Source organism: Apodemus sylvaticus, chromosome 10, assembly GCF_947179515.1.
Source record: "Apodemus sylvaticus chromosome 10, mApoSyl1.1, whole genome shotgun sequence".
Lineage (NCBI taxonomy): Eukaryota > Metazoa > Chordata > Mammalia > Rodentia > Muridae > Apodemus > Apodemus sylvaticus.
Window position 1 is genome coordinate 75,891,250 of NC_067481.1, and position 25,827 is coordinate 75,917,076.

Here is a 25,827-nt window from a genome sequence, read left to right on the forward strand (position 1 = left end):
ATAAAAACTCAAGGAGCACTACCCAACTCATTCTATGAAGCCACAATCATACTTATACCTAAACCAAAGAAAGACCAAACAAGGAAGGAGAACTTCAGACCAATCTCCCTCGTGAACATTGATGTAAAAATACTGAACAAAATCCTGGCCAACCGAATCCAAGAATGCATCAGAACTATACCTGTAGACCCAGCTATACGACTCCTGGGCATATACCCAGAGAGTGCTCCTACATAATAAGGACACATGCTGTAATAAGGACACATACTCCACTATGTTCATAGCTGCCTTATTTATAATAGGCAGAAGCTCGAAAGATCCCAGATGTCCCTCAACAGAGGAATGGATATAGAAACGGGTATATATACACAATGGAATACTATTCAGCTATTAAAAACAATGAATTCATGAAATTCTTAGGCAAATGGATGGAACTAGAAAGTGTCATCCTGAGCGAGGTATCCCAGTCACAAAAGAACACACATGGTATGCACTCACTAATGAGTGGATGCTAGTTCAAACGCTCAAAATAAACAAGTTGCAATTCACCCAGCACAGGAAGCTCCAGAAGAATAACTTAAATAGGGGAGCTATGGTTCCTCTGAGAAACAGAACAAAATGCTCACAGGAGCAACAAGGGAGGCAATGTGTGGAGCAGAGTCTGAAGTAAAGGCCACCCAGCGAGTGCCCTACTTGGGGATTCATCCTATAACTAGTCACCAAACCCCGACACTACGATGAGAAGCATGTACCAAAAGGAGCATGCCATGGCTGTCTCCAGAGGGGCCCTGCCAGAGTTTTACGAATCCAGAAGCAGAAACTAGCAACCAAGCTTGGACTGAGCTTGGGGTCCCCAACGGAGGATCTGGAGGTTTGTCCGGAGGAGCTGAAGAGGTATATAGCCCCATGGGAAAAACAATGACTTCAGACACCCAGACACCCCAAGACTCCCAGGGACTGAATCATCAACCAAGGGGTATACATGGTTCCAGCCAATAAATGTGGCAGAGGAATGCCTTTTTGGGCATCAGTGGGGAGAGTGGTCTTTGGTCAGGTAAAGGCTCAATAGAGGCCACAAACAAAGGGAAACAGATGGGGGGGGGGAAGTTGGGGGGAGGGGGAGGTGGGACTGTGTTGGGTAGAGGGGCATATACGTGGAGGCAGGGGGAGGGAGGAGGGGGAAGGAATCCTTGGGGAGGGGGACTTTTGGGAGGGGGAAATTGGGAAAGGTTTTACCATTGGCAATGTAAATGAAGAAGATACTCAATAAAAAAAATTAAAAATTAAAAAAAAGGCTACTCCTTCTGACAATGAACTGAACACTCCACTTGAATTTGCTAACATTCATGTCAATTATTGAAGTAAAACTGAAAACCTGAAAGTCAGTCTGCATGTCATAATATGACCTTATCTGGAAAGGCTAACAAAACTATGAACTTGGGTAATTTCTCTTCCAGACAAAAGAATGGGCATCTTAAACCAGGCTAAGCTCAAACTTGTGATCCATAGTACAGCATCCTTAGTGCTGCTATTACAGGCTTGAATTTGATTTTGAAGAACTAAACACACTATAATGAAGAAAATACTCAAAGATTAAAGAGTGTGAGTCAAATGAAAATTTAAAGCTAAACCTAGGAGTAAGTGCTGTTCAGTCCCACACATTTGATTAAAGGGAAGAAAGTCCCTATTTATGATGTGGCACACATTCTGGGCCCTGCTCTCCCAGAACTTACTGAACTAATTTGTTGACCTTCCTGGTTCTTTCCTCCCTTAGGTACCATCTACAATTCCAAGGCGTGGGACAGACCTCCTCTTCTACACCCCTCCAAAAGAGGATCCTGATTTGACCTCCAGCTTTGGTACAAATCTTCAGAATTTCAAGATGGAAACCAAAATCCTGTCTCAGGAATTAATTGCCTTCATTGAATCATCTCTAGAGAAGGGAAATCTTCAGGAAACAGTTTCTGCAATCAGCAGTGCTCTGGGTGACATTGAGAAAACCCCACTGAACATTGCAGTGATGGGGGGGACTGGGACTGGAAAATCCAGTCTCATCAATGCTCTACAGGGAGTGGGGGCTGACGAAGAAGGTGCAGCTGCTACGGGGGTGATAAGTACAACCACTGAGAAAACAGCATACTCATGTGCAAAGTTTCCGAGTGTGACACTATGGGACTTGCCTGGCATTGTGTCTTTTGCCTTCCAATCACATGATTATCTGAAGAAAATCAAGTTTGAGGACTATGACTTCTTCATCATTGTCTCTTGTGGACGCCTTACCCAAACTGTCGCAGAACTTGCCAAAGCCATTGTGAAAATGAATAGGAGTTTCTATTTTGTTCAAACCAAAATAGATATTGATCTAATGAATGAAGAAAAGTATAAACCTAAGACATTCGATAAAGAGAACACGTTAAAGAAGATTCTAAATCCAATTTCAAGTATACTTAAGGAAGTCACCCACCAGGAGCCTCCAGTCTTCTTAGTCTCTAACTTTGATGTGTCTGACTTTGACTTCCCAGAGCTGGAATCCACCCTTCTGAGGGAGCTCCCCGCCTACAAATGCCACAAGTTCATGCATGCTTTGCAAATTGTTACGGATTCCGCCATAGACCAGAAGAGGGATATGCTGAAACAAAAGATCTGGAAGGAATCCATAATGCCAAGAGCATGGGCTACCATACCATTCAGGGGATTGACTCAAAATGACATAGAGATGTTGGAACAGACTTTGAATGACTATAGATCTTCCTTTGGCCTGGATGAGGCATCACTGGGAAACATCGCTGAGGATTTGAACATGACATTGGAGGAACTCAAAGAAAGCATTAAGTCTCCACATTTACTCTCAAATGAGCCAGATACAACTTTAACAGAGAAGCTAATGAAGTACATTAGAAACCCTTATTTTTCAAAGATTTTCCACTTGCAAAATTATTTTGTTGACACAGTTGCAAGTGATGTTAAAATTATCCTCAGTAAAGAGCTTTTGACAGAGAAGGTGAGTGCATTCAACTCAAACATCTCTCTCTATTGGGAATAGTCCATTGGAAAAATAAGAATTTCCACCCTTGTTCCAAGAAGCACCTTTCTATTTCACTTGATCGGGATGTTTCAAAGTGACTCTGAGGAATTTTGTCATATTCATTTTTTGCACCCGGGGTCTTTCTGGTTGAGACTGTTGCATGATTAGCTCCTAAGGCTTTTTATTGTTAATCATCTCATGACTGTAGTGTTTATTTGTTTTGTATTTAAGAAGTATTTCAGTCAGATGGAACGCTTCTTGTCTGTTTGCTTTTGATTCCTATGCTTTTTGGATCCCATGAGGGAAAGTCTGATGACTTTTTCATACACATTTCCCTTAAGAGCTTCAAAGTTTCCATCCCATAGTAAGCTCTTTGGCCCACTTAGGGTTAGTTTCTGTATAAAGTGAAGGATGAGAGCCAAGTTTTAGTCTTGCCTCACGGCCAGGTTGCCCAGTTCCATTCTTCAGACTATGTGCCCTTTGTGCAGTATGAGTAGCTGGAAGCCTTTCTGAGCTATTGATGGACTGTAGATGTATTCTATTGTCTGCACCAGTATGGATATTTCTGAACCTGCTCTTCCTGTCAGTTTTTTTGGTACATGGGCCTGTCTTCATGCAACGATTGAGCTGTTTTTGTCACTGTGGCTCTGTGCTATGCCTTGAAATCAGGTATTACAGTGACTCCTTGTCCCATTGGTTTTGATCAATATTGTTTTGGCTATTTGCAGTCTTCTGTGTTTCCATGTGAGTTTTGTGATTCTACAGTCCAGTCCAGTTCTATTCTAAGTGGCATTGATGTTTTAGTTGAGATTGCAATGAGTCTGAAGATCACTTTGTGAAGTATGGACACTTTGACAGCATTAAGCTTTATAAATTATAAACACGGGAATCTTAGCGTCTTTTGTTTCCTTCTTCGAGATTTCTTTCATCTCTTCTTTGGAGCATCTCATGTCCTTGGTTACTTATTGAAACAATTGCTTCCTTCCTTGCTTGCTTTCTATCTTTCTTTCTTCCTACCTTCTTACTCTGCCTTCTTATCTGGTATGGGTGTGTTGTGTCTATTGTAAATGAACTTTCAAGATTTCTTTCAAATTTTTAAATTTCTGAATTTCTCAGGCAAATCTTGTATATTGATTTTAATTTCATTCATCAGTTATTGTTAGAAGTGGCAGATGATTGTGGTGGTTAGGTACACATTTAACACAGTGAGTTTCATTATGAAATTTCCATACATGTATGCCATTATACCTTGTCATTCATTCTTATCTGTTCTCATTCATTCTCTTTCCTACTGCCCTCTGCCCTGCCCCCCTTATCTAGCTAGTTCCCTCTTACCCTCAAAAGTCCCTTCTTCATGTTCTTGTCATACATACTCTGTTGCTCATCAGATACATTTCCTCCTTCAACATTTCTTCCCTCTCATGTGATTGAGATTTTTGTCATTATGAGGCAATTGACAGAAATTTTATCTACTACAATTTCTTTGGAATCTTTTTAAATATCTATTTATACATTTATTTTTGTGTATATGAGTCTTCACATACACTCAGAACAGAGAATCAGATCTCATTACCAATGGTTATGAGCCACCATGTGGGTGCTGGGAATTGAACTCAGGACCTCTGGAAGAGCAGTCAGTCCTCTCATCTACTGAGACATTTCTCCAGCACTCTTCAGAATCTTTTATTACAGATTTATGATCCTTTGTGTGCATTGTTGCCTGGGCTATTTTGAATAGTTATAGTGTGCTGTGCAGCAATTTGTGCTTCTCAATGGAAATATTTACCACTTATATAGGATGAACTTATTAAGAAAATTCTCCAGAAAAATGTTTCTTAGGAGGTTGGGTTATTATGTAATATTAAGTTTATTTCCAGCTGGCCATCACAGTGTAGATGCCTTATCACTATTCCAGTGGCATCCGGTGAATTTTGGCTCATGTTATTACATGTCAGAATTCTTGAAAACCATTGTTTCAGGTGGTCACACAAAACTGAGACTTTCATACACTGCCCTCAACTGTGACATAAATAGTAGGGTATAAATGATGCATTGTAGATGATTTCAAGTTCATTTCTGTGGCCAAAATTACCAGGAGTTCCTAAATATTCCTTCTACTTATAAATCAATTGTGGGCATCACAGCACCAAAGAGGCAGAGATGGGTAGACCTCTGGAACTCATACTATATGTATGCATATAGCTTCACATTTGAATTCTCAAATAATTACCTTGGGAGTTTTGATATTTTAATATATTATTCCAGGTGACAGTAGGATCTATACTGATGCCCTTCTTTCCCTTACTTTCATTGGTGACATGGCTTCCAACAAGACTGACTCAAGAATAGAATTCTGTGTACCTGAAGTTTCTGTATTGAAATCTTCATACCAGATTATTAACACAAAGTGTCAGAACTAAGTGAAGCCAATCTCTCATGACTTCCTGAATTTACTTTGTGCTCCAACTCTAATTTCAAAGTCCTATGTGTGTATGAAACACCAAAAGAGAAGGATATGGCTGTGATTTATATGCTTCATCTCAAAGTATGATATTTTAATATCAGTATTAATAAACTTTGATGTACAGTCATAGCTATCATGAAGTCTGGTTTTCCACAATTCATGAACTATACCCAATAGTTTTGATACCCTTCTAAGATTATGAAGTCCACATAAAATCTCCACATCTATGTAATATGTTGATTCCTGAAGGAAACACATCTGACCTTTATCTTCTTTCTTCAGTCTTAAGAACTGATGCTTCCTCAGAGAATGTCTTTGATGGAAATACATTTTTATTCAGGTTTCTTACCTTTTAAAAAAGTTGTTTTCTTTTTTTAGTTGGTCTTTAACATCTCTTCCTATATTTCTTTCTTCCTTCCTGGCTTTCCTCTGTATCCATTTGAGATTTTCACTTTTGTGGATTGTTTCCTTGAGGTTTGTAGACTGAACAAACACTAGAAAACAGGGACACAAGGAAATATCTTAAGAAACTTCCCTCAATGAGGTGGTCCCCTATCTCCCCTACTGAAAAATAAAAAATAACATGGATACATATCTCCTCTCAAACAAATCATTTGAATATCCAGTTTTAAAGTTTCAAGCAAGCATATACTGCATACTTTGAATTTGCCCTGAGTTCTTTGTCCCCCAGACAGGTGCATTTCTACTTTCATATCATATCTAAAATATAACTTATGTATTTATACAAAATTTTAGCTCTGTGAATAAGAAAATGTATTTTTTCTTTCTGAAGCTGGCTATATTGTCTTACTATGACTACCTAAAGTTACATCCAATTTCCTACAAAGGATATCATTTTAATCTTCTTTATGGCTTAAAAAAAAGTCAATTTTTCAAATATAGTAATGTATCCAATACAATGGTGGGCTTGTCAAGAATCTTTTCCACTCCCCACCTCATGCTGCTTATCCCTTTATGCACAGATTACACAAGAGAAACTAGAATGGCTGTTCAGACTTAAGAACTGATGGGACAGAAAAGCTAAGGGATGGAGGTCATAAGGCCTAAGAAGCAATGCCCTAAACACTCAAAGGAGGCAGGAAGACTTTCTAAAACATATGTTGCTTGGGGTTTGTAATATGCTGATGTATTCCTTATGCATTGTGAGTCCTAAGGGTATTAATTGTAATAGGAGTAAACAGAATGCCAAGACAATTTAAAATACGAAGTAAACACTGCTATAGGAAACTTCATGGAATAAGTTGATCAATGGGAAAACAAAGGAGGAGGGAAACCACAATAAAAGGAAAGGGCTGAATGAGGGCATAGGACATGCAGAGCAGAGATGAAGCCAATAGTCAGGAGGAGAAAGGACTGTGTTCTGCTAATAATGGCATCAGCAGCGGAGGTTCTTCTTATCATAAGTACAAACTCCTAGGCCTTGCCCTGTTATACTGCTACTTACAGTGTCTCTCTTTTCTTCTCTATTCAGCATCCTCCATGGCACACAGACATAAGCAAGCCTTCCTCTAGCACACCCTCTCCTTTAACAGCTCAATTTTTGGCATTCAGCTTTGAAAATTTTTTGAAGAATTTCAAGAAGGAAAGTAACATCCTCTCCGAGGAAACCATCACCTTGATTGAATCCCATCTGGAGGATAAGAACCTTCATGGGGCACTGTCTATAATTACTCGTGCTCTGAGAAACATTGACAAAGCCCCACTGAACATTGCTGTGACTGGAGAAACAGGAACAGGGAAATCCAGCTTTATCAATGCCCTGAGGGGAGTGAGGGATGAAGAAGAAGGTGCAGCCAACACTGGGGTGGTAGAGACAACCATGAAGAGAACTCCATACCCACACCCAAAGCTTCCCAATGTGACAATATGGGACCTGCCTGGCATTGGAACCACTACCTTCCCACCACAAAACTATCTGACAGAAATGAAGTTTGATGAGTACGACTTCTTCATTATCATCTCTGCTACACGCTTCAAAGATACTGAAGCACTTCTGGCCAAAGTCATTGCAAAGATGAACACAAAATTTTACTTTGTCCGAACCAAGATAGATCAAGATGTCAGTAATGAACAGAGAAGTAAACCTAAGTCTTTCAATAGGGACAGTGTCTTAAAGAAAATTAGAGATGAATGTTCAGAGAATCTTCAGAAGGCTCTCTCCAGTCAGCCTCCAGTCTTCCTAGTCTCTAACTTTGATGTGTCTGACTTTGACTTCCCAAAGCTGGAGACCACCCTACTGAGCGAGCTTCCAGCCCACAAACGCCACATCTTCATGATGTCCTTGCACAGTGTTACCGAGACTGTCATTGACCGGAAGAGGGATTTCCTCAGACAGAAGATCTGGCTGGAGGCCCTGAAGGAGGGAGTTTTGGCCACTATTCCACTTGTGGGCTTCATCAAAGATGGAATACAGAAATTGGAGGAGACCTTGAATCTCTACAGATCTTACTTTGGCCTGGATGAAGCCTCATTGGAAAATATTGCCAAGGATTTCAATGTGTCTGTGAATGAAATCAAAGCACATCTTAAGTCTCTCCATTTGTTAACAAAGAACAAAGACATGGCCTTCAGAGAAAAACTGTTGAAATACATTGAATATATTTCCTATGTTACTGGGGGACCACTTGCCTCAGGCCTTTACTTTAAAAAGACTTACTATTGGAAAAGTCTCTTCATTGATACTGTGGCAAGTGATGCCAAGTCTCTCCTTAATAAGGAAGAGTTTTTATCAGAGAAGCCAGGATCATGCATGTCCGACATCCCTAAATACTGGGAAACAGGGATGGAGCTGTGAGGTACTAAACTTTGGACCTGCTTCAGGCACTATCTTAAAGCCTACTTTTAGGCAGCAAACATTTTCTGGGAAAACCCAGAGGATTAATATCACATTTCAGAGACAGAAAATCACTGTGGTGTGTGGAAAAAGAGTTGTCCACAGTGTAAGAACTCTCTTCCATTAAAGTATCCTGTCTGAGAATATATGGTTGTATACTTATGACTTGCAATATCTTGGTCTAATTAAACTGGGATCATTTGTCCCAAGGAGATTCCCAAGCTGTGCCACACTCCCCTAAGATGAAGGTATTACACGGTATCACCATCTACGCTTTTCTATACCAACCTCAGTTCCAGAATAATGACACAGAGGTTTGTTTACTTATGCATCAATGCGTATCCCTTAACTAAATTATCCTGTTTATACTAATTTATGTCAGAGACGAGGCTGGTTGCCTATTCTCAGTTTCATACATTCAATTTCCTCCACAACTTGGTGGTGAATCTCTTCACCCTGACTCTTTCCAAAAGTCAGTCTCTCTCTCTCTCTCTCTCTCTCTCTCTCTCTCTCTCTCTCTCTCTCTCTCCCTCCCTCCCTCCAAATTGTCCCACCTGTTTTCTCCTGCCTTTCTGTGGGCATTCAGCCTTTGTTGACAGAGGATGCTTTGACACCATACACAAGAGTTTATCGCTATAATCCTGTCTTGACTTTCTTTTGGGGTTTAGGAAGTAGAGGGGACTGCTTCCCAGCACACATCTCCACATGAGGTGGTATCTCCATAGACATGACAGGCACGCAGCAGATGGGATGATGACCATTGTCTATCTTCCCTCCAGGAAGAGCTGGGTAATGCATGGATCAGTAAACACAACTGGAGGTCTGTGTTGACACAGACATTTTATTCCATAACCTTTATCAGTCAACCAGATGAGTTTGAAATCTGGGTTGTAGGCAACACAGGCTCTAATTAAATTGTCATTTCTGGTGGTATGGTAAAGGCTCGACATCTAAAAATCACGCCTCCTGGTGGACATGCGGTGCCTAACATAAGAGCCTAATGTCTCTAACTTTCTTTTCCTCTTTCCTCTCTTCCTATTCCTCCAACTTTTCCTCCTCTTCCTCTTCATTCTTCTCCCCTCTTCTGTCTTTACATCTCCCCCTGCTTCTGTCTTTCATTTGCCCACTCAGTTGTGAGACTTGGCAAACACAGTACATACAGGGCAGCCTTGCAGCCTAGAAATCTTTGGAAGAGTTGGTATTACAGATTCTGTCCAAACAGCAATAATTCTTTCTTCTCTCTTTCCCAAGAAATGGCCAGGGTTTTGTTGTTGTTGTTTCTCTAAGTACATCAATTGGTTAAACACGGGCATTTACAGTATGAGAGGTTATCGGACATTTTCAAAGCCGCCTGCTGTAGAAAGATTCTCTTGTATAATGCATGGAAGCATCACCTGTCAATAAAATGCTGTTGGCTTATGAGCAAAAGACAAGAATAAATGAGAGATCCAGTAATAGAATGGAATTCACGGAGACAGAGAGAGAGTGGGGGAGATTTTATTCAGAACACCGAGGAAGACAAATGCATGAACCTGGGGATAGGTAACTAACCACATGGCAGGACTTAGAACAGAATAAGTGGGAAGATTAAGTTATTAGCTAATTGAGGAACAATCACAAGCTTTTGGCCAAGGAATTTATTCATATGTAGTAAGTCTCAGTCATTTTATTATTATTTATTTCCTTTATTTCTCTTTTAATACTATTTATTACTCTTTATTTCTGAAAATAAAGAGGCCAGGTGGGAAGGTTAACATTTTCATTTGGCCCAATGAATGCCTGGCATGAACTTCCTTGAATAGCCATCCACACCCACCCACCAAGGTGCAACAAGGCCAGCTGCAGGAACAAGAGAACAAGAACTTCAGAGAGGCAGTTTGAAGGTTACCCTTTTAAGAAGCCCTGGCTGTGTAGAAAAACCCAGCTCTTCAACTGTACCATCAGTACATAAAGCTTCACTCAGTTTCCAAGCCAAGCAAGAGGCTGCCTCCCTAACAGAACAAGGGAGGCTGTGAGCTGAGCCAGCTGAGGAAGGTGCTCTCTCAGGACAGAAGCCTCCCTGAGAGGGCTCATGTTAGCCAGACACCTTGTGGCCTGATGAGCCAACAATGCCTGTGGGACCAACAACTTCCGTGAGTTGGGGAATGGTCTATATCCAGTGAGGCAGCTCCCAGTAACATGTAGAAGGAGAAACACCTCTTCTCTGAGAGAAAAGACAGGGGCCAGGCTATTCACAGAGCAGGAAACAGAAGCCAGACACCGATGGTGAGCAGATTTTCTGATAAGGTAAAAAATGATTCAAGTTTCCCCTAACAAGTGGAGCAGGGGCTGTCTAGGCCTCTGTTCCCTGCCATTGCATCCCAACTTTCCTCTATCTGGACTGCCTAGTTGGACTTCAGCAGGAGAGAATGTGCATAATCCTGCTGGGACTAGATAGTTCAGGGTGGGTGGAACACAAGGAGCTCTCCCCTTCTCTGAGGAGAAGAGAGGGGCCATTGGGAGGAGGAATTTGTAAGGGTGGGATAGAAAAGAAAGGAGAGAAGGGGCTGTGATGAGGGTGTAAACTGAATAAAAACTAAAAGGCATTAAAATGATTGAAGTTATACTGTAGTACTAAAAGAGAGAAAAGACTGACTATAAAACATCATAGACAAATATAAATAGTTTGAGTTTCATAAAATGAAGTCCTTAAAGAGAGAAATAAATAAATTAAAAGGAAGAAGCCTCATACAGATGGAAAAAGAATTTAGAGAAAATTAAATACATTAACATTAGAAAAGGTTAAAAGCAATATTAAAATCAATTCCCCAGAGGAAATAATTTAGAGAAAATTAAATACAAAAATTAAGTTTAGAAATCATTCGGAGAGGGCTGGAGAGATGGCTCAGCAGTTAAGAACACTGACTGCTCTTCAGGAGGTCCTGAAATTCCAGCAACCACACAGTGGCTCACAACCATCCATAAAGAGATCTGACGCCCTCTTCTGGAGTGTCTGAAGACAGCTACACTGTACTTACATATAATAATACATAATTAGCAGGCTGGAGAAATCAGTGCCAGAGCAAGCGGGGCCAGAGCAGAAGTCCTGAGTTCAACTCCCAGAAACCACATGATAGCTTACAACCATCTGTACAGCTACAGTTTACACATATACATAAAAATAAATAAGTCTTTTAAACAAACAAAACCTTTTTAACCACAAAGAAATCATTCAGAGAAAAATAAATAAATATATATCTAAAAGAAAAAGTCTCCCCCAAAAAAATATTTCAAGAGAAAGGAGAGAGAAAACACAAGATGGAGTCTCAAAGAAAGAAAAAAAGAAAAATACAAAAGAATCTCTTTTAAAAGGAGATATTATTTATAATAGCCAGAAGCTGGAAAGAACGCAGATGTCCCTCAATGGAGGAATGGGTACAGAAAATGTGGTATATTTACACAATGGAATACTACCCAACAATTAAAAGCAATGAATTCATGAAATGTTTAGGAAATGTTTCTAACTGGATAATATCATCCTAAGTGACGTAACCCAATCACAAAAGAATACACATGGAATGCAATCACTGATAAGTGGGTATTAATTAGCCCAGAAGCTCTGAATACTCAAGACACAATTAGCATATCAAATGATTTACATAAAGAAGGAAGGAGAGGGCCCTGATCCTGGAAAGGCTTGATCCAGCATTGTAGAGGAGTACCAGGACAGAAGAAAGGGAGGAGGGTGATTGGAGAATGGATGGAGAGAAAAGGGTTTATGGGACATATGGGGAGGTGGGAAGCGGGAAAGAGGAAAACATTTGGAATGTAAACAAAGAATATAGAAAAGAAAAAATGAAAAGATAAAGATAAATAAAAGGATATAGGAAAATATAAGCTGAAGTCTCCAGAGAGAAGAGAGAAAACAAAAAATTCTCCGAGGGAAGGAGAAAGAAAGAAAAATGTGATAGAGTCTCCAAAAGAAAGAAACAATAATAAAAATAAAATAGGATCTTCAGAAAAGGGGAAAGAGAATTTTTTTAAAGTGAAGTCTCAGAAGAGAGGGGAAAGTTAGAGAGATTTAAAAATTTTGTTCCATGATAAAATGGAAAAATCTACAGTAGAGAACATTGTTCCCCATAGAGTTCGACTATCAATATTTCTGTGTTCAATAATGATTAAAGTTTTATATATCCTCTTTAAGGAAGATCAAATCAAACTAAAACAGTCTTAGATTTTAAAAAGAGGACTAAAAGGTTACAGACCATAGAACAGAGATTGGAGGATTCTAAAACTCAAAATGAAGAACCTTCAAACAAAATCAATCTGGAACCTACAAAAACAACACAAACGTAGTTCCAGATGAAAAAAATCACAGAGGCTTAATGATTAGATTGGCAACCAATAGGGGTGCAATATTCTGAATCAAGCATCCTGATTCCGTGTAATGACGCTATCTCAGAATAATGTCAAACAATAGCATATATGTTCCAATTTGTAGAATTTGAAAAATCTAAAGTATGGGCATATGTTGATAAACCATTCTATTGATAAACAATGATTTTCAGTGGACTTCATCTAAAACAGATGATTCTGAGATGTTAAATTTGTTAGAGATGATGGCATTCTTGGAGATTCCTTTGCAGATTGAAGCTAAAAATGCTTCAGCAAATGTATCCATTAGGATACAACAATTTTTAGACATTATGACATAGAACATGTTTCAAGCATACCTTACAATCCTATAAGACAAACAATTATGGAGATAAAGAACATGCTCATAGAACAAAAGGGAACTATAAGATCTATCAATATAGATTGAATAATACTTTATTGGCTTTAAATTTTTTAAATGTCAATGGGACAGATAACACAGCTATGAAAATACACTAGATTTTGGAAGGGACTTGTAGGTTTAGATTTTTCAAAACCTGTTTTAATAAAGGTTCCTAAATGTTCCACCCTTCCTTATAGTCCACTGACCAAAGGTAGGGGAGGAAGATGGCTAATAGGACAAGATGGTTGTGGACCTGTTTAGAGGTAGTTCTTTCAGAAGAATCCAATCTCCATTATCAGCAGTTGAGTCCACTACCAAAATGCCAACATGAATCAGTAGTAGTGGCTTGATCCAGAAGAAACCACGAGGCTCCCACACCTACATTGTGTCCTAAAGATGAATGTCAGCATGCGGAGAGATGTGCCCTCCCAGGCTCCTAAAATACACACCCCTGACTCTGTGTAAAAAACACTCTCTGCACAACATGAGCTCAGACTTTAATCTGCTTCTGTGTGCTTCAGTCCTTCACAGAGGAAAGCTGTTGCTGACAGCAACAGAAAGAAGATGGCATGGGATGTGCAGGGAAGCTAGCCAGCCCAAGGTGACAAACATGGTTCTGGCAGGCCTTGCCCCTCTCCCCTATTTCTTCTGCCTTGCTAAAAACAAACAAACAACAAAAAACAAAACACATAAGATTATCTTCCTAACAGGAGCCACTAAGGTCTGTCATGATTATTTGACCACTTCCTCTACCTGAGATCAACTATCAAGGTCTAGTTATTAAAGGATTGATATTCAACAATCAAAGGCCCCTTTAGCTCCCCTAATTAACACGTCAAATTAAAATTAAACACCTCATCCTATCATAGTTGTCCCTGTTTGCCTTTATAAACTGCCATTTGCCTATGAACCACAAGTGCCTCTTCTCTATCCAGAGGTAGACCTTTGTTCCACTTAGGGTCAAATACCCTTTCCCCTTCTCCCTTGTTCCCTTCCTCTCATCGCTCCATCTAGTCCCCTGTGTCTGTCTTTTATTACCTGCCCATTGATCCTATGGGACAAATTAATCTCTTTTGTGCTGAGAACTTGGTCTTGGGGGTCCTGAGCCAACACCCTTTCATCCTGTCTCTGAGGATGGGAGACCCCTGGTCCTAGTTACAGGTAAGTACAGTACAAGTACACTTCACTGCCCACTGATAACAACATGCTTCTGCCTACTCAGACTGTGGCATCTTGCTAGTACTCCCACACACACACAGATTATGATTTATTTAGTCCATTGACAGGTTAGAATGGATGGAGAAGCAAAACCTGTGGAAAAGGGGCTGATGTCTCGAGGCTATGTCTCTGATATTCTGGAGACAAAGTCATCCCTTCCCCTACTACATACACCTTGTCACATTTTTAGTGTTGTCTTGTCTAAGCCCTGAACGTAACTCTTCCTTGCTTTCACTGTGAGAGTCACAACACAATTGTAGGAGATGAAGGGCTGGGGTACAGCAGCTGACTTCATCCTACCTGCAGCCCAGACTCAGGTTTCTGTGCTAATGAGACAAGGAGGGGAGAGAGGAGAGCAGACACCTTTGCCCCTGGATAGCAAATTGAGACCAGGAAAGACTAAACAGTTCCTTTGTACACACAGAAGAAGAGTCTGTGAAAAACCAAATCTGCTCGCCGCAGAGATAAAACACCCCCATTGCTATGAGAGGAACACCAAGGTCCAGTCTTAAGTTGCAAAGGAAATACTCAGAGGCCATCATCCTGGGGTAACCAACAGTACAAGGCACCATGTGTGGTATATATGTGTGAGGATGTGTTTCCTTGTGTGTTTGCCTGTGTTTGCACAGGGTTCTGTCTGCATGCATGTGTGCTTGTGTGTAACTGATGACCCAATACTTGTAGCTCCACACTAGCCTCTACAGTTAACAGTCAGATATGAAGAGAGAGTTTAGCAGGTTCTTAGGACAGTGAAATGCTGTGGTACATGACTAATGATCAAACCACTGTGAGGACAAGAGTGTTGAACACAGGATGAACAGACAACGCGGATACAATTGTCACGTACTGCAGAACCCAAGGAAGTAAAGGGAGAAACGCGTGCCACGTGCATTTTGCAATGGCTAAGTTATCCACGTCTTCCTACGGTGAATCCATGATTAACCAGGAAAACAAAAGGCTTACTGTAAACAACATAGCCTGGAAGAGTTTCTGTGCTCTGCAGCTGCAGACAGGCAGTAACAGTGTGAAGGTCTGTGCTTGTAGCCAACTTCATTGTAAACAATGGGTGATTGCAGACTCTTCCTATTGGCCCAGCAACATCAAAAACAAAGAATGAAAAGTGCCACGGAAGCACTTGCTGACAGGAACCTAGTGTGGGTCCTTGGGAGGTCCAGCGAGCAACTGACTAATACAGATGTAGATGCTTGGGGCCAAGCCAGACTGAGCTCGGGGAACATGGTGGGGAGCTGATGGAAGGACTGGAGGAGCAGAGACAGACTGCAACATCATTGGAAGAAAAACATAGGCCGGCAGGACAACCCAGTTCTCCCAGAGTCCAGACCACCAAGCAAGGAGTATACGTGGAGGGATCCATAGATCCAGATACATATGTAGCAGAGGACAGCCTTTCTGACAGCAATGGGAGGGGAGGCCCTTGGTCCCAGGGAGGTGTGATGCCCTAGAGTAGGGGGATGCTGGAGCAGCAGGCAGGAGAGTATGGGTGGGTGGGGCAACACTCCTTTATAAGCAAGGAGAGGGGGGAGGGAAAATATGGGATAGGGGTTAGTCAAGGGGAAACCGGAAATCAGGAAGTGGGCTAGCATGAGATGGGGGTGGTAGACGGGGCAAACAGGAAGTGGAATATCATTTGAGATGTAAACAAGTGAAATGATTAATTAAAAAAAAGAAAGAAAAATGGGAAGAAATTTTTAAAAAAACAACAACAGACTCAGCAGAAAGAAAAAAGAGGAAAGTGCCACAGAGACCTAAGATCAGCTGAGTTTGTGAACATGGGAATGTGTGTGCATGTATGTGTGTCCAACGTGTGCATATGGAGAGACATATATTCAGGCTTGGGTTGCTATAACATTGAATACACATTGAATATATTCAGTGGCCCTTACTCATTTCACTACATTGTTAAGGACAGTCACTCTTGGTCCCTTCACTTGAGAACCTGGGAGCACGAGCCAGGAGACAGCGCAGGTCCAGCTCTGGATAAGGAATAATGCCAGCTGTGCACAGGACCTACCGAATGCGAGGTGAGCAAACCAAGCCCTGGCCAATGAGCACTGTCTGCCCTACCGCCCTGCAAGCCTCAAGTCAGGACTGTTCCAGGTTCAGCAAATAAATGCAGCTGCCCAATGAAATAAGAACACTCCGGGGCAGGGCATCTGCATGCATGGGTGAGGCTCTAGAACAGCATCTACACACACATGTTGACCAACACACAACACACACACACAGAGAGAGAGAGAGAGACAGAGAGAGAGAAAGAGACAGAGAGAGACAGAGAGAGAGAGACAGAGAGACAGAGACACAGAGAGACAGAGACAGAGAAGAAGAGAAAGACAGAGAGACAGAGACAGAGGAACAGAAGAGACAGAGCTAGAAAGAAAAACATGAAATAATGTCAAGTCAATGTGACAACAGGCACGGGGCAGGGTTACAGCAGGTGTCTGCAATCATTGAACCATGGGCTCACTGGGTCTGAAAGTCAGTACTGACCCAGACATATATGACATCATCTGAAAAGAGGGTCTTGAGGTAGGGAAGCAGAACGGTCAGTGTGAGGTGGGAACCCTGACTCAAGACTAGGCTACCAAAGATCTCACTAGAGCACTCAGGAAGCCCTGGAGTTGGCCACTTCATCAGAGCTGCCCCTCCCTCTCTGTGGAAGGATGTGAAACCTTTTCAGCTCACTGTGTAAGCCAGACAAAGAGGTCTGGGAATAGAAACAAAAACCTCCCCTCACTGGAGTCCCTCCCTTCAGGGACAAGGCAGGGAAGGTTTCAGATCTAGGACCTGCATGCAGAAGACTGTGTGGACAGAGATTTGCAAGGAAATCTGAAAACATCTGACTTCACTTCCTAGCTGTTCTTCTCTCCAGAGCACCAAGACACCAACACTGCATCCATCTGTCTCCTGAATCTCCCAGCTTAGAGGATTCCATGGAGAGCTACCAGTGACCTTGCTCCCAGAGAAGAGGTGACATCACAGAAGGGCCACCGACATCACTGCTCAGGAGCAGGTACGTGAAGGGTTCTAAGTTCTGCTTAACCAGAACTCTTACTTATTTGTGGTATACTAGTCTCCTAGTACCAGAGCAGAGGATCTTTGATTATGGCTTATTTCACTCAGGGGTTGTTCACAGAAAGGCCTTTCTCTGTCTTCCCTACCACAGAGCACTTCCAACCAGCAAGATGGCAACAAATTTGCTTATTACCCTCACATCCTGGGTCTGTTGCTCTTCTGATGCCAGCTTGAGTTTGGAGAAAGAGGGCAGCTTGTGTGACCAGATTCCTCTACGTCAACCCTCTTTGTAGTGGAGGGTTATTGTATCTTTTTGGGTTTTCTGTTTGTTTGTTTTTTGGTTTTTTGGGGGGGTGGTTTTGGTTTTCATTGAGGCTGAACAATCACACTGTGTGCCTTTGGCTGGTAGAGAACTTGTAAATCAGGATGGCCTCAAACTCTAAAAGATCCATCTGTCTCTGCCTCTCTGCCTCCTAGGGCTGAGATTAAAGGCATGCACCACCACACCCAGATATACTTGATTTACCCCAGGAGGATAAAATTTTATACAGAACACACCCTGCTTTTCGTCTTCTAGAAGAGAACTGTGAGAAGCCATTTTCTACATAACCAGCACTACCAATAACTTGACTGTTTTCGGGGAGGGAGGTTCAGGAGCCTAATAATCAGCAGACATGGGGAAATAGCCCATACTTGGGGCTAGAATTCCCACTAAAGAGTCTTTGGCTTCTGGGAGCAGTTTCATCCACCCACTCAGGATATCTCTGTTCAAACTTTGTTTTTTATGGTCTTGAGAAAGGAGCATATTTCTTTGTAGCTTTTTCATACATAACGGTTTTTGGTTGGCTCCACCACATACAGTCCTGTGTCACAGCTCTCTGACCGTCCTCTGTTCAAACTTCTTAGTTCCTAATATTCCCCTTTCCACTTGTATATCTCATGTATGCTACTACCTATCTCCTGCAAACCTATTTTTTACCCCTTTTATGGGCCTCCTGGTTTCCTGGCAAATACTTCTTACAACAGAAATGTACATACCTAAATTTGAGAAGCTGAAATCCACATATGAGAGAGCACTTCATGTTTGTCTTTCCAGCATTGGGTGAACTCACTTAACATTTAGTAGCTCTGACCGTTTGCCTGGAAATTACACACATCCATTTATATTTCTGAATGAATCCAATACCATTGTATCTCTGTGGCACATTTTCCTTATCTACTTATCATCTAGGCTGACTATTGTCACTAGAGCAGTCATGAACACGATGTCCCAGTATCTGTGCTAGGATACAGAGTCCTTTTGGGGAACACCCAGGTTTGGTGTCACTGATTCCATAATGGCTGAGCTTGCTTACAACCCCACAGCAGCAAATGACGACTCCCCTTCCCTAAGTCCACACCAGCATCTCTTGCCATTTTCTCTCTTGATGAAAACTTCTCTGACTCAGGTGAGATGAAATTCCAAGGTAGCTACAATTTACCTGTATTCATGGCTGAGGATGCTGACCGAGTTAAAAATTATGTATTTATTGACCATTTGTTTTTCTTCTTCTGAGAACTCTGTTCAGTTGATTGTGTTTTGATTGAGATGCTTATTTTTTTTTTCTTGATCAGGGTTTTTGTTTTAAGTTCTTGGCTTATTTTGAACATTAATCTTGTGTTGAATGAATTGCTGACAAGGATTTCCTCCCCTCTGGCAAGCTGTCTCTTTCCTTGTCCGTTTCCTTTGTTGTACACAAGCTTTTCATTTCCAGGAGCTCCTGCTTGTATTCCATGGCCTTATTTCCTGAGTAGCTGGAACCTACTTGGAAATCCCCTTCTGATCCCTACTAATTAAAGCTTGTTTCTTTCCAGAGTTTTGAGCACCATTTCTTTCTTTCTTTTCTTTTCCTTTTTTTTTTGTGTGTGTGTTTTATTTATTGAGCGTTCTTTTGTAAAGGAAAGTCTTTTCTCCAATAAGATCCTTTGAAAGTAAAAAAAGAGGAAGTGGAAGAGGAATGAAAGACACAAAAAATCAAAGTCAGGTGATCATAGGCCTGTGTGTTTATATCTGTCTTGTCTGTGCTCTCCTGCTTTTTAAGGTGTCTGGTATCCAGGCAACACCATGTGCTTTTCCTACTGTGGTTCTGAAGCAGAGCCTGAAACCAAGGACAGTGATGTCACCAGCACTTTCCCTCCCTCAGGCTTGCTTTGTTTGTCTGAGATCATTCATACTTTCAACTAAATTTTAGGATTTTTTTTCTATTTTGTGAATGATGGACCTTAGAATATTTAGGAAATGCATTGAATCCATAGATTAATTTTCTTAAGCCAGCCATTTTTATGACACAAATTCTTCAAATCCTTTGTCATAGGTAGTACTTTTTTTTTTTGGTTTTTTTGAGACAGGGTTTCTCTGTATAGCCATGGCTATCCTGGAACTCACTCTGTAGACCAGGCTGGCCTCGAACTCAGAAATCTTCCTGTCTCTGCCTCCCAGGGTGCTAAGTAGTACTTTTTTTTAAGTGTCTTCTTATTTTTTTTTTTTTGAAGCTTTTAAAATTTTCACTAGAGAGGGCTTTTCCCTTTTTGGTTAGGCGTATTCCAGGGCATCTTATTGGGAAGAAGGTGCTGACAAACAGTATGAAAGAGATTGTTTCCGTTTCTTCTTTAGCATGCTTGACATTGGGATACATGAAGACAAACAAGATTTTTATGTTAATTTTGACTTCTGTCAGTTGAATGAAATGATTCTTGGAGTTTGAGTGGGCACCTAGTTCCATACCTACCTTCCCCCACAAGTTAATCCAGTTCAGCCTTTTACTCTTGATTTTGCTTGTTATGCAGATAGACTATCTCTACTCAGGCCTACCTGAATAGCAAGGGAGGTTTAAGAGGAACTGACTTTTGTTACAGGCCCCACCCAGGGAGTCCTTGAGCAAAACAACCTTTTTAGCTTATCCAGGTGTGATTCAGGATACAACTGTATCCTAACATATTTTAATACTCCCGAAGACTCAATTTAGACTCAGAGAGGCAGTAGATACTTTTTACTCAGAGAGACACTTGGAGGAGGAATGAGTTAGTTCATTTAGGTTGAAGGCTAGAGGCTGGAGCTGATCCAGCTAATCGCCCAGGGCCTAGGGCAGCCCCGGGCTGAGGCTAGGGACTAAAAGGAACTGATCGCTAGGGGCCTTGGAGGGCCCGCGATGGCTCCAGGCGTGGCACAGAGAAAAATGCAACCAGCAGACTAGGCAGAAGTACTCTTTTGTTTGTTTGTTTGTTTTGTTTTTTTGTTTTTTTGTTTTTGTTTTTTCTTTTGGTAAGAATTCTTTATTGCAGCAATGGAAAACAGTCTAGGTAACTGACATAGTAAATTCAACAAACATGTAGGCAACTAGCATTTGCCAACTTCTACAGTATAAATCCAGCTAAACCATAACAGCAATGAGTGTAGAGTTCAGAAGGCATGTGGTAAGTCACATCAGTGAATAGTAGACAGCTTGAGCCAGGCAGCTTCCCAAGCTCTACAATGCTGTCATTTTCACCAGGATGCTAGACACAGGAACCACCCTTCTTCAGCTCCCAGGCCGGCATGACAGCAAGAACAAGATGAAGAAGGAGTTTAGCCACATGTGCCCTGAACTTTAGGTAAACACCCTGTATTGCCCGAGAAAGCCTAGCGAGCCTTTTACAGATGTATATGATGCTTAATTTGAGATATTAACTTGACTGGACTTTGTGAGATACCCAAAATTACATTCAGATTTCAAACCACCTCTTCCTGGACCAAAGAATCCTAGTTTTCCAGTGGCAGACTATGGCCTGTAACAGGATGGGGAAAGGAACCAGAAACTAAGGGTAACACTAGGCAGTCATGATCAAGGTCAAGTGATATGGAACTTGAGGAGATTGTCTATCTTCTGTTCCGTCCATCGGGTGTCTAGAGAGCAGGGCATCTGCAGATTACACATGGGAAGCATACACCCAGGCCTCAGTACTGTCCACACTGAGGCTTGTGGGAGTGGCTAGCAGCATCAGGAAGGGTCTCTTTCATCAGGGTTCCAGCGACTGTTCCTGAAGCTCTCTTACACAGATCAAGTCATCAGTCTGGAAGCAGTGAGGAGTCCCTGGCATGCCTGGAGTATTTAAGGCACAGAGAGTTTGAGAAAAATCTCATGTTGAGCGACAGACACCTCCTGGTAGGGCCCAGTGGACACCAAAGGAGGTTTCAAAGAGGATCTCAAGATGGCTAAAATGGCAGGGGCTGTTGGGCTCAGAACAGGAACAGGAACAAGAAGGGGACAGCATCCAGCATGAACCAGTCTCCAAGGTCAATTTAGTTAAGGTCTCTCATAGGGTTTTGTTTATTTTCTCTACCTGTCTTGAGCTCTGGGGACAGTATGTCCAATAATGTTTCCAATGAGTCCCCCAAATCTTTATCAATCTCTGACTTACCTTAAAACAGGACCATTGTCTGATCCAATTACCTTAGGCACTCTGAAACTCGGGAAAATTTCTTCTAATCATGGCAGCTATTTCCAGCTTGGTGGGGAAAGTCCCAACCCATCTAGAAAAACTATCTACAAACACTAGAAGTTATTTATAACCATATTCTCCTGCCTTAGCTTTTATAAAATCTCTCAATATATATTAGGCTGTTCTCTTCTAGGTCTTTTGCCCTGTTTACTCTTTGCTGTATAAGCATTCACTTGCTTGAATACCTTATATACTGTTCTATTATCTCTCTGGCCCAAAACCTGAGTTACAAATGTATACTTTGGGTCCCTTAACTGCCTGGACAAGCTTTTTATCTCCTAAATGAGTCTTTCTGTGCATTTGACCTAGTCTTTTGCTTACTTTCTGGGGAGTATAGTTCTCCTTTATTGTGTGTGCCTTCTCTTGGTAATAGTTGGTAAGGTGGCTAGCAATCTGAGGTTTTTTTTCTTTAGCATATTCTACGTGAGGCCATCTCTTAATTTAGTCTCATTTCCTAGTGGGTGTCCCTCGAAGGCCCATAACTAGTATAGGCTCCAGCATAGCCTCTTCTGGAAGCACTTGATCTGCCTGGTTATTGTCCACCGAGTCTTTTCCCTTCTGACATCTTGAGCAGTGAATAATACAGTTGCTGGCTTCATTAGGGCATCTAAGAGGTCCAGGATTTCCTGTTGGTTTCCTCTGATGTGAGCAGTCCTCTTGGCATATATATCTCTGTGGACATGGGCTGTGGCAAAGGCATGCCTGCTATCCATGTGGATATTAATTTTCTTGCTGGCTCCAAGGTCTTAGTGAAGGCAATTAGCTCTACTTTTTGCCTCGATGTGTCAGGAGTAAAGGTTCTTCTACTCAGATGACATTTGTGCATCCACCATAGCAACACCTGCTTGTCTTTGGCCTTCATGGAGAAAACTGCTCCTGTCTGTAGCAACTTTCAGCAGAGGTCAGTCCCTCTTTTTAGACAAGTTAGCTGTGGCCCGTTGGGTAGAAAGTGTATCTGGTTTCCCATTTTGGAGAGTATGTCTTGGGGTGCTCCTAAATGTATGGGCTACCCATCCCATCCCTAGGTCCACTGTTCTTCAGGTAGTCCATGAATAATTTTGGTGCCAGTGACCTCTTGGATCCAAGATCTTTTCTTGGCTTGAAGGCTTGGTGTTGAACCCCTGTATCCACCAAGAACTGAGTGGGTTTCTCTTCTACTCTCAGAGTTTTCCTGGGTTGGGGGAGGTGGTCAGAACCCCATATCTCCTAGTCACTGTCTTCATCCAGGGCTAATACCTTTGCCATTTGGGGCGCTTTTTCCAAGGCCTGGGAATTCCTGCTCCTGGCTTCTATTTGTTAGGGCACACTCTGGCTCAGTGGCCTCTCTCCTTGAAGTATGTGAACTGCTCCTTTTCTGTCTCTCTTCTTTGCTTTTTCTAACTATTATAGCCAGGACTTTTTGTAGCTTCCTTCTCTGTCATTTTTTTCCTTTCTCTTTTTTCGTTTCTTCTCCTCCTCTGTCTCCCTGTCTCAGCAAACTGCACTAAATCTCTCTACAGACTTTCTCAACAACCTACACTAAATCTCTCTAGCCTCTGAAGCCTTTTTTTTCTGAAATCTCTACTAGCCTGGTCTATAAAATCCATTGTCACAGTAGCCCTTGAGACCTGCCAATGGAGACTGGTGGTGAACCTTCAGGTGCCCCTTACCTTTTGTCATATTAAAGTCCCAGTTAGGTCTAGTCAGGGAAAGCCATTGTTCATGACAGCCTCGTCAATTGATGGCAAACACACACACACACACACACACACACACACACCTGCTGCATCTGAGGGGGTATTCTTTTTGGCTTCCTGTATTACAAATAAGACAGTCTCAAAAAGATTAATCAGTCTCTGGGGAAATATACCCTTAGTGAGAGAGCTACCATGGTAAGAGGGGAGGTAGTCTCAGGTCTCCTCCTGTTCCGTTCCTGAAGTCCTTACTTCTTTTTCTCTCTCTAGCTTCTTTTTTCTCTTTTCTAATTACTGGCCTCTCAATGCCTCAATGTGAAGGGATAGGAAATCTTGTAATAGTCTACACTTTCTGTTTAATAAAAAAAATTTTTCCATAATTATAAATTGAGCATAACTATTATCATTTTGTAAATTATAAAGTATAAGATAGACCTAACACCCAGTCTCTGTCAAACAGAACCTTTGTTATCTATACTATCTTAGAAGACTATAAGAATTAACTCCTGACTCATGTCTTGGCCATAAATTTTATGTCTTCTGAAAACCATCTATTTTAATCTATATCAGATTTCTCAAAGTTAAACAGCTTGGGCTGGCTATGAGATTAACAGTCTTCAACCCCATCAGAAATCCAAGAGTAACCAATATTAACGGAAAATATATAACACAGAACATCACATTCTGTGGACTTCTGATGCCTTTTAAAACTATCTATCTAAAGCATGTTTGAACTGTTAAGCCTTGACAACTTTCAACTGTTTTGATTAAAATCTTGAAAATACCCTAACAAACACAGAGCCTTTATTTGTTATTTGGCCCTAAACTCACAGGCATAAACATCTCAGATCTGTTATAAAAACTGCAAAGAATGACTGGGTCTAAACCCTGTACTTTCAAATTTTTACTATTTATACCAATGGAAACCTTGATTTTGTATCAAAATAAATTCTGTACCAAATAACTTATGCCTTGAACTTAATAACAATTATAAAGATTTTTACCAAATGAAATCATGGCTATATAATCAATCTTAATTGATCCTGTTTTAAATCTGAAGTATTTCACATTTTCTAGAAAGACAACCTAATAACAACCCTCTTAAGCACCAAATCCCAGGTAACTGCATCAATGACTCTTAATAATTTCTTCAAGATGAATACAGGAATTGAGATATGAAGGGGGTAGTGTTTTCTGTAATATATAATTCTCAAAGAAAAATTTTAGTTTCACAAAGACAGATTTTTTTGTTTGCTATTTTAGAATCTAGTGCTCTGGAGGTCTCCCTCCATCATTTCTGATCCAAATAACTGTGGAAGATGTCCAGAGCCTAATCACCATTTTTAATAACATAAAGACAACCCCCACTTTTTTCCTTTTTTTTTATTACTTTGTTGCTTTTTCTTTTTTTTTTTATTTTCTATATTCTTTGTTTGCATTCCAAATGCTTTCCCCTTTCCCGTTTTTCCCCTCCCCATATGTCCCATAAGCCCTCTTCTCTCCACCCATTCCCAAAACACTCCCCTCCCATTTCTCTGTCCTGGTACTCCCCTACAATGCTGGAGCAAGTCTTTCCAGGACCAGGGCCCTCTTCTTCCTTCTTCTTGGGAATCATTTGATATACTAATTGTGTCTTGAATATTCAGAGCTTCTGCGCTAATTAATATCACTTATCAGTCATTGCATTCCATGCGTATTCTTTTGTGATTGGGTTACCTCACTTAGGATGATATTTTCCAGTTCCATTTGCCTAAAATTTTCATGAATTAATTGTTTTAAATTGCTGAGTAGTATTCCATTGTGTAAATATACCACATTTTCTGTATCCATTCCTCCATTGAGGGACATCTGGGTTCTTTCCAGCTTCTGGATATTATAAATAAGGCTACTATGAACACAGTGGAGCATGTGTCCTTATTGCATGCCAGGGAATCTTCTGGGTATATGCCTTTAAAAGGGATATGTTACCTTTAAACAGATTGGTCTCTATGGGATGAGGTAAGTGGCCAAAGGTCCATCCTTCAAAATGTGTCCCCACCCTTAGGTCAGTCTACCCCTATACCCATTGTGGACCCAGGAATATAATTTGGCCTCTGACCTTCTTAAAGTTCCTGAGTTAACTCTTTCAGGATGTCCAGAACACATATGTAGCTCTTTGTAATAGGAATGAAAAGGAGCAAACAGGAAACTTGTCATCTGCAGAAGATATTCTGAAGAGTGTCTCTACAATTAAGATACATGAATGCTGGGTATTTGTCCGGGTTCTCTAGACTCACAGAACTTATG

The 25,827-nt window shown here is 41.2% G+C and overlaps 2 protein-coding genes across 9 annotated transcripts in view; both read left to right on the forward strand.

The window, feature by feature from the left end:
* The window catches only part of LOC127693473 (T-cell-specific guanine nucleotide triphosphate-binding protein 2-like), a 444,108-nt gene that overhangs the window by 50,054 nt on the left and 368,227 nt on the right, over positions 1 to 25,827 (forward strand). For 2 of the 8 annotated variants that reach the window (XM_052194365.1, XM_052194364.1), the window contains 2 exons: positions 1,775 to 3,001; positions 6,982 to 7,297. The exons of 5 other annotated variants lie outside the window; for them this stretch is intronic. In XM_052194365.1, the coding sequence (XP_052050325.1) occupies positions 1,883 to 3,001; positions 6,982 to 7,297 (1,435 nt within the window). In that variant the 5' untranslated portion in view covers positions 1,775 to 1,882. Of the gene's footprint in view, positions 1 to 1,774; positions 3,002 to 6,981; positions 7,298 to 25,827 lie in introns of those variants that run through there. One more of the 8 variants, XR_007979701.1, reaches the window with a different exon arrangement.
* The window catches only part of LOC127693480 (uncharacterized), a 51,487-nt gene that overhangs the window by 10,653 nt on the left and 15,007 nt on the right, over positions 1 to 25,827 (forward strand).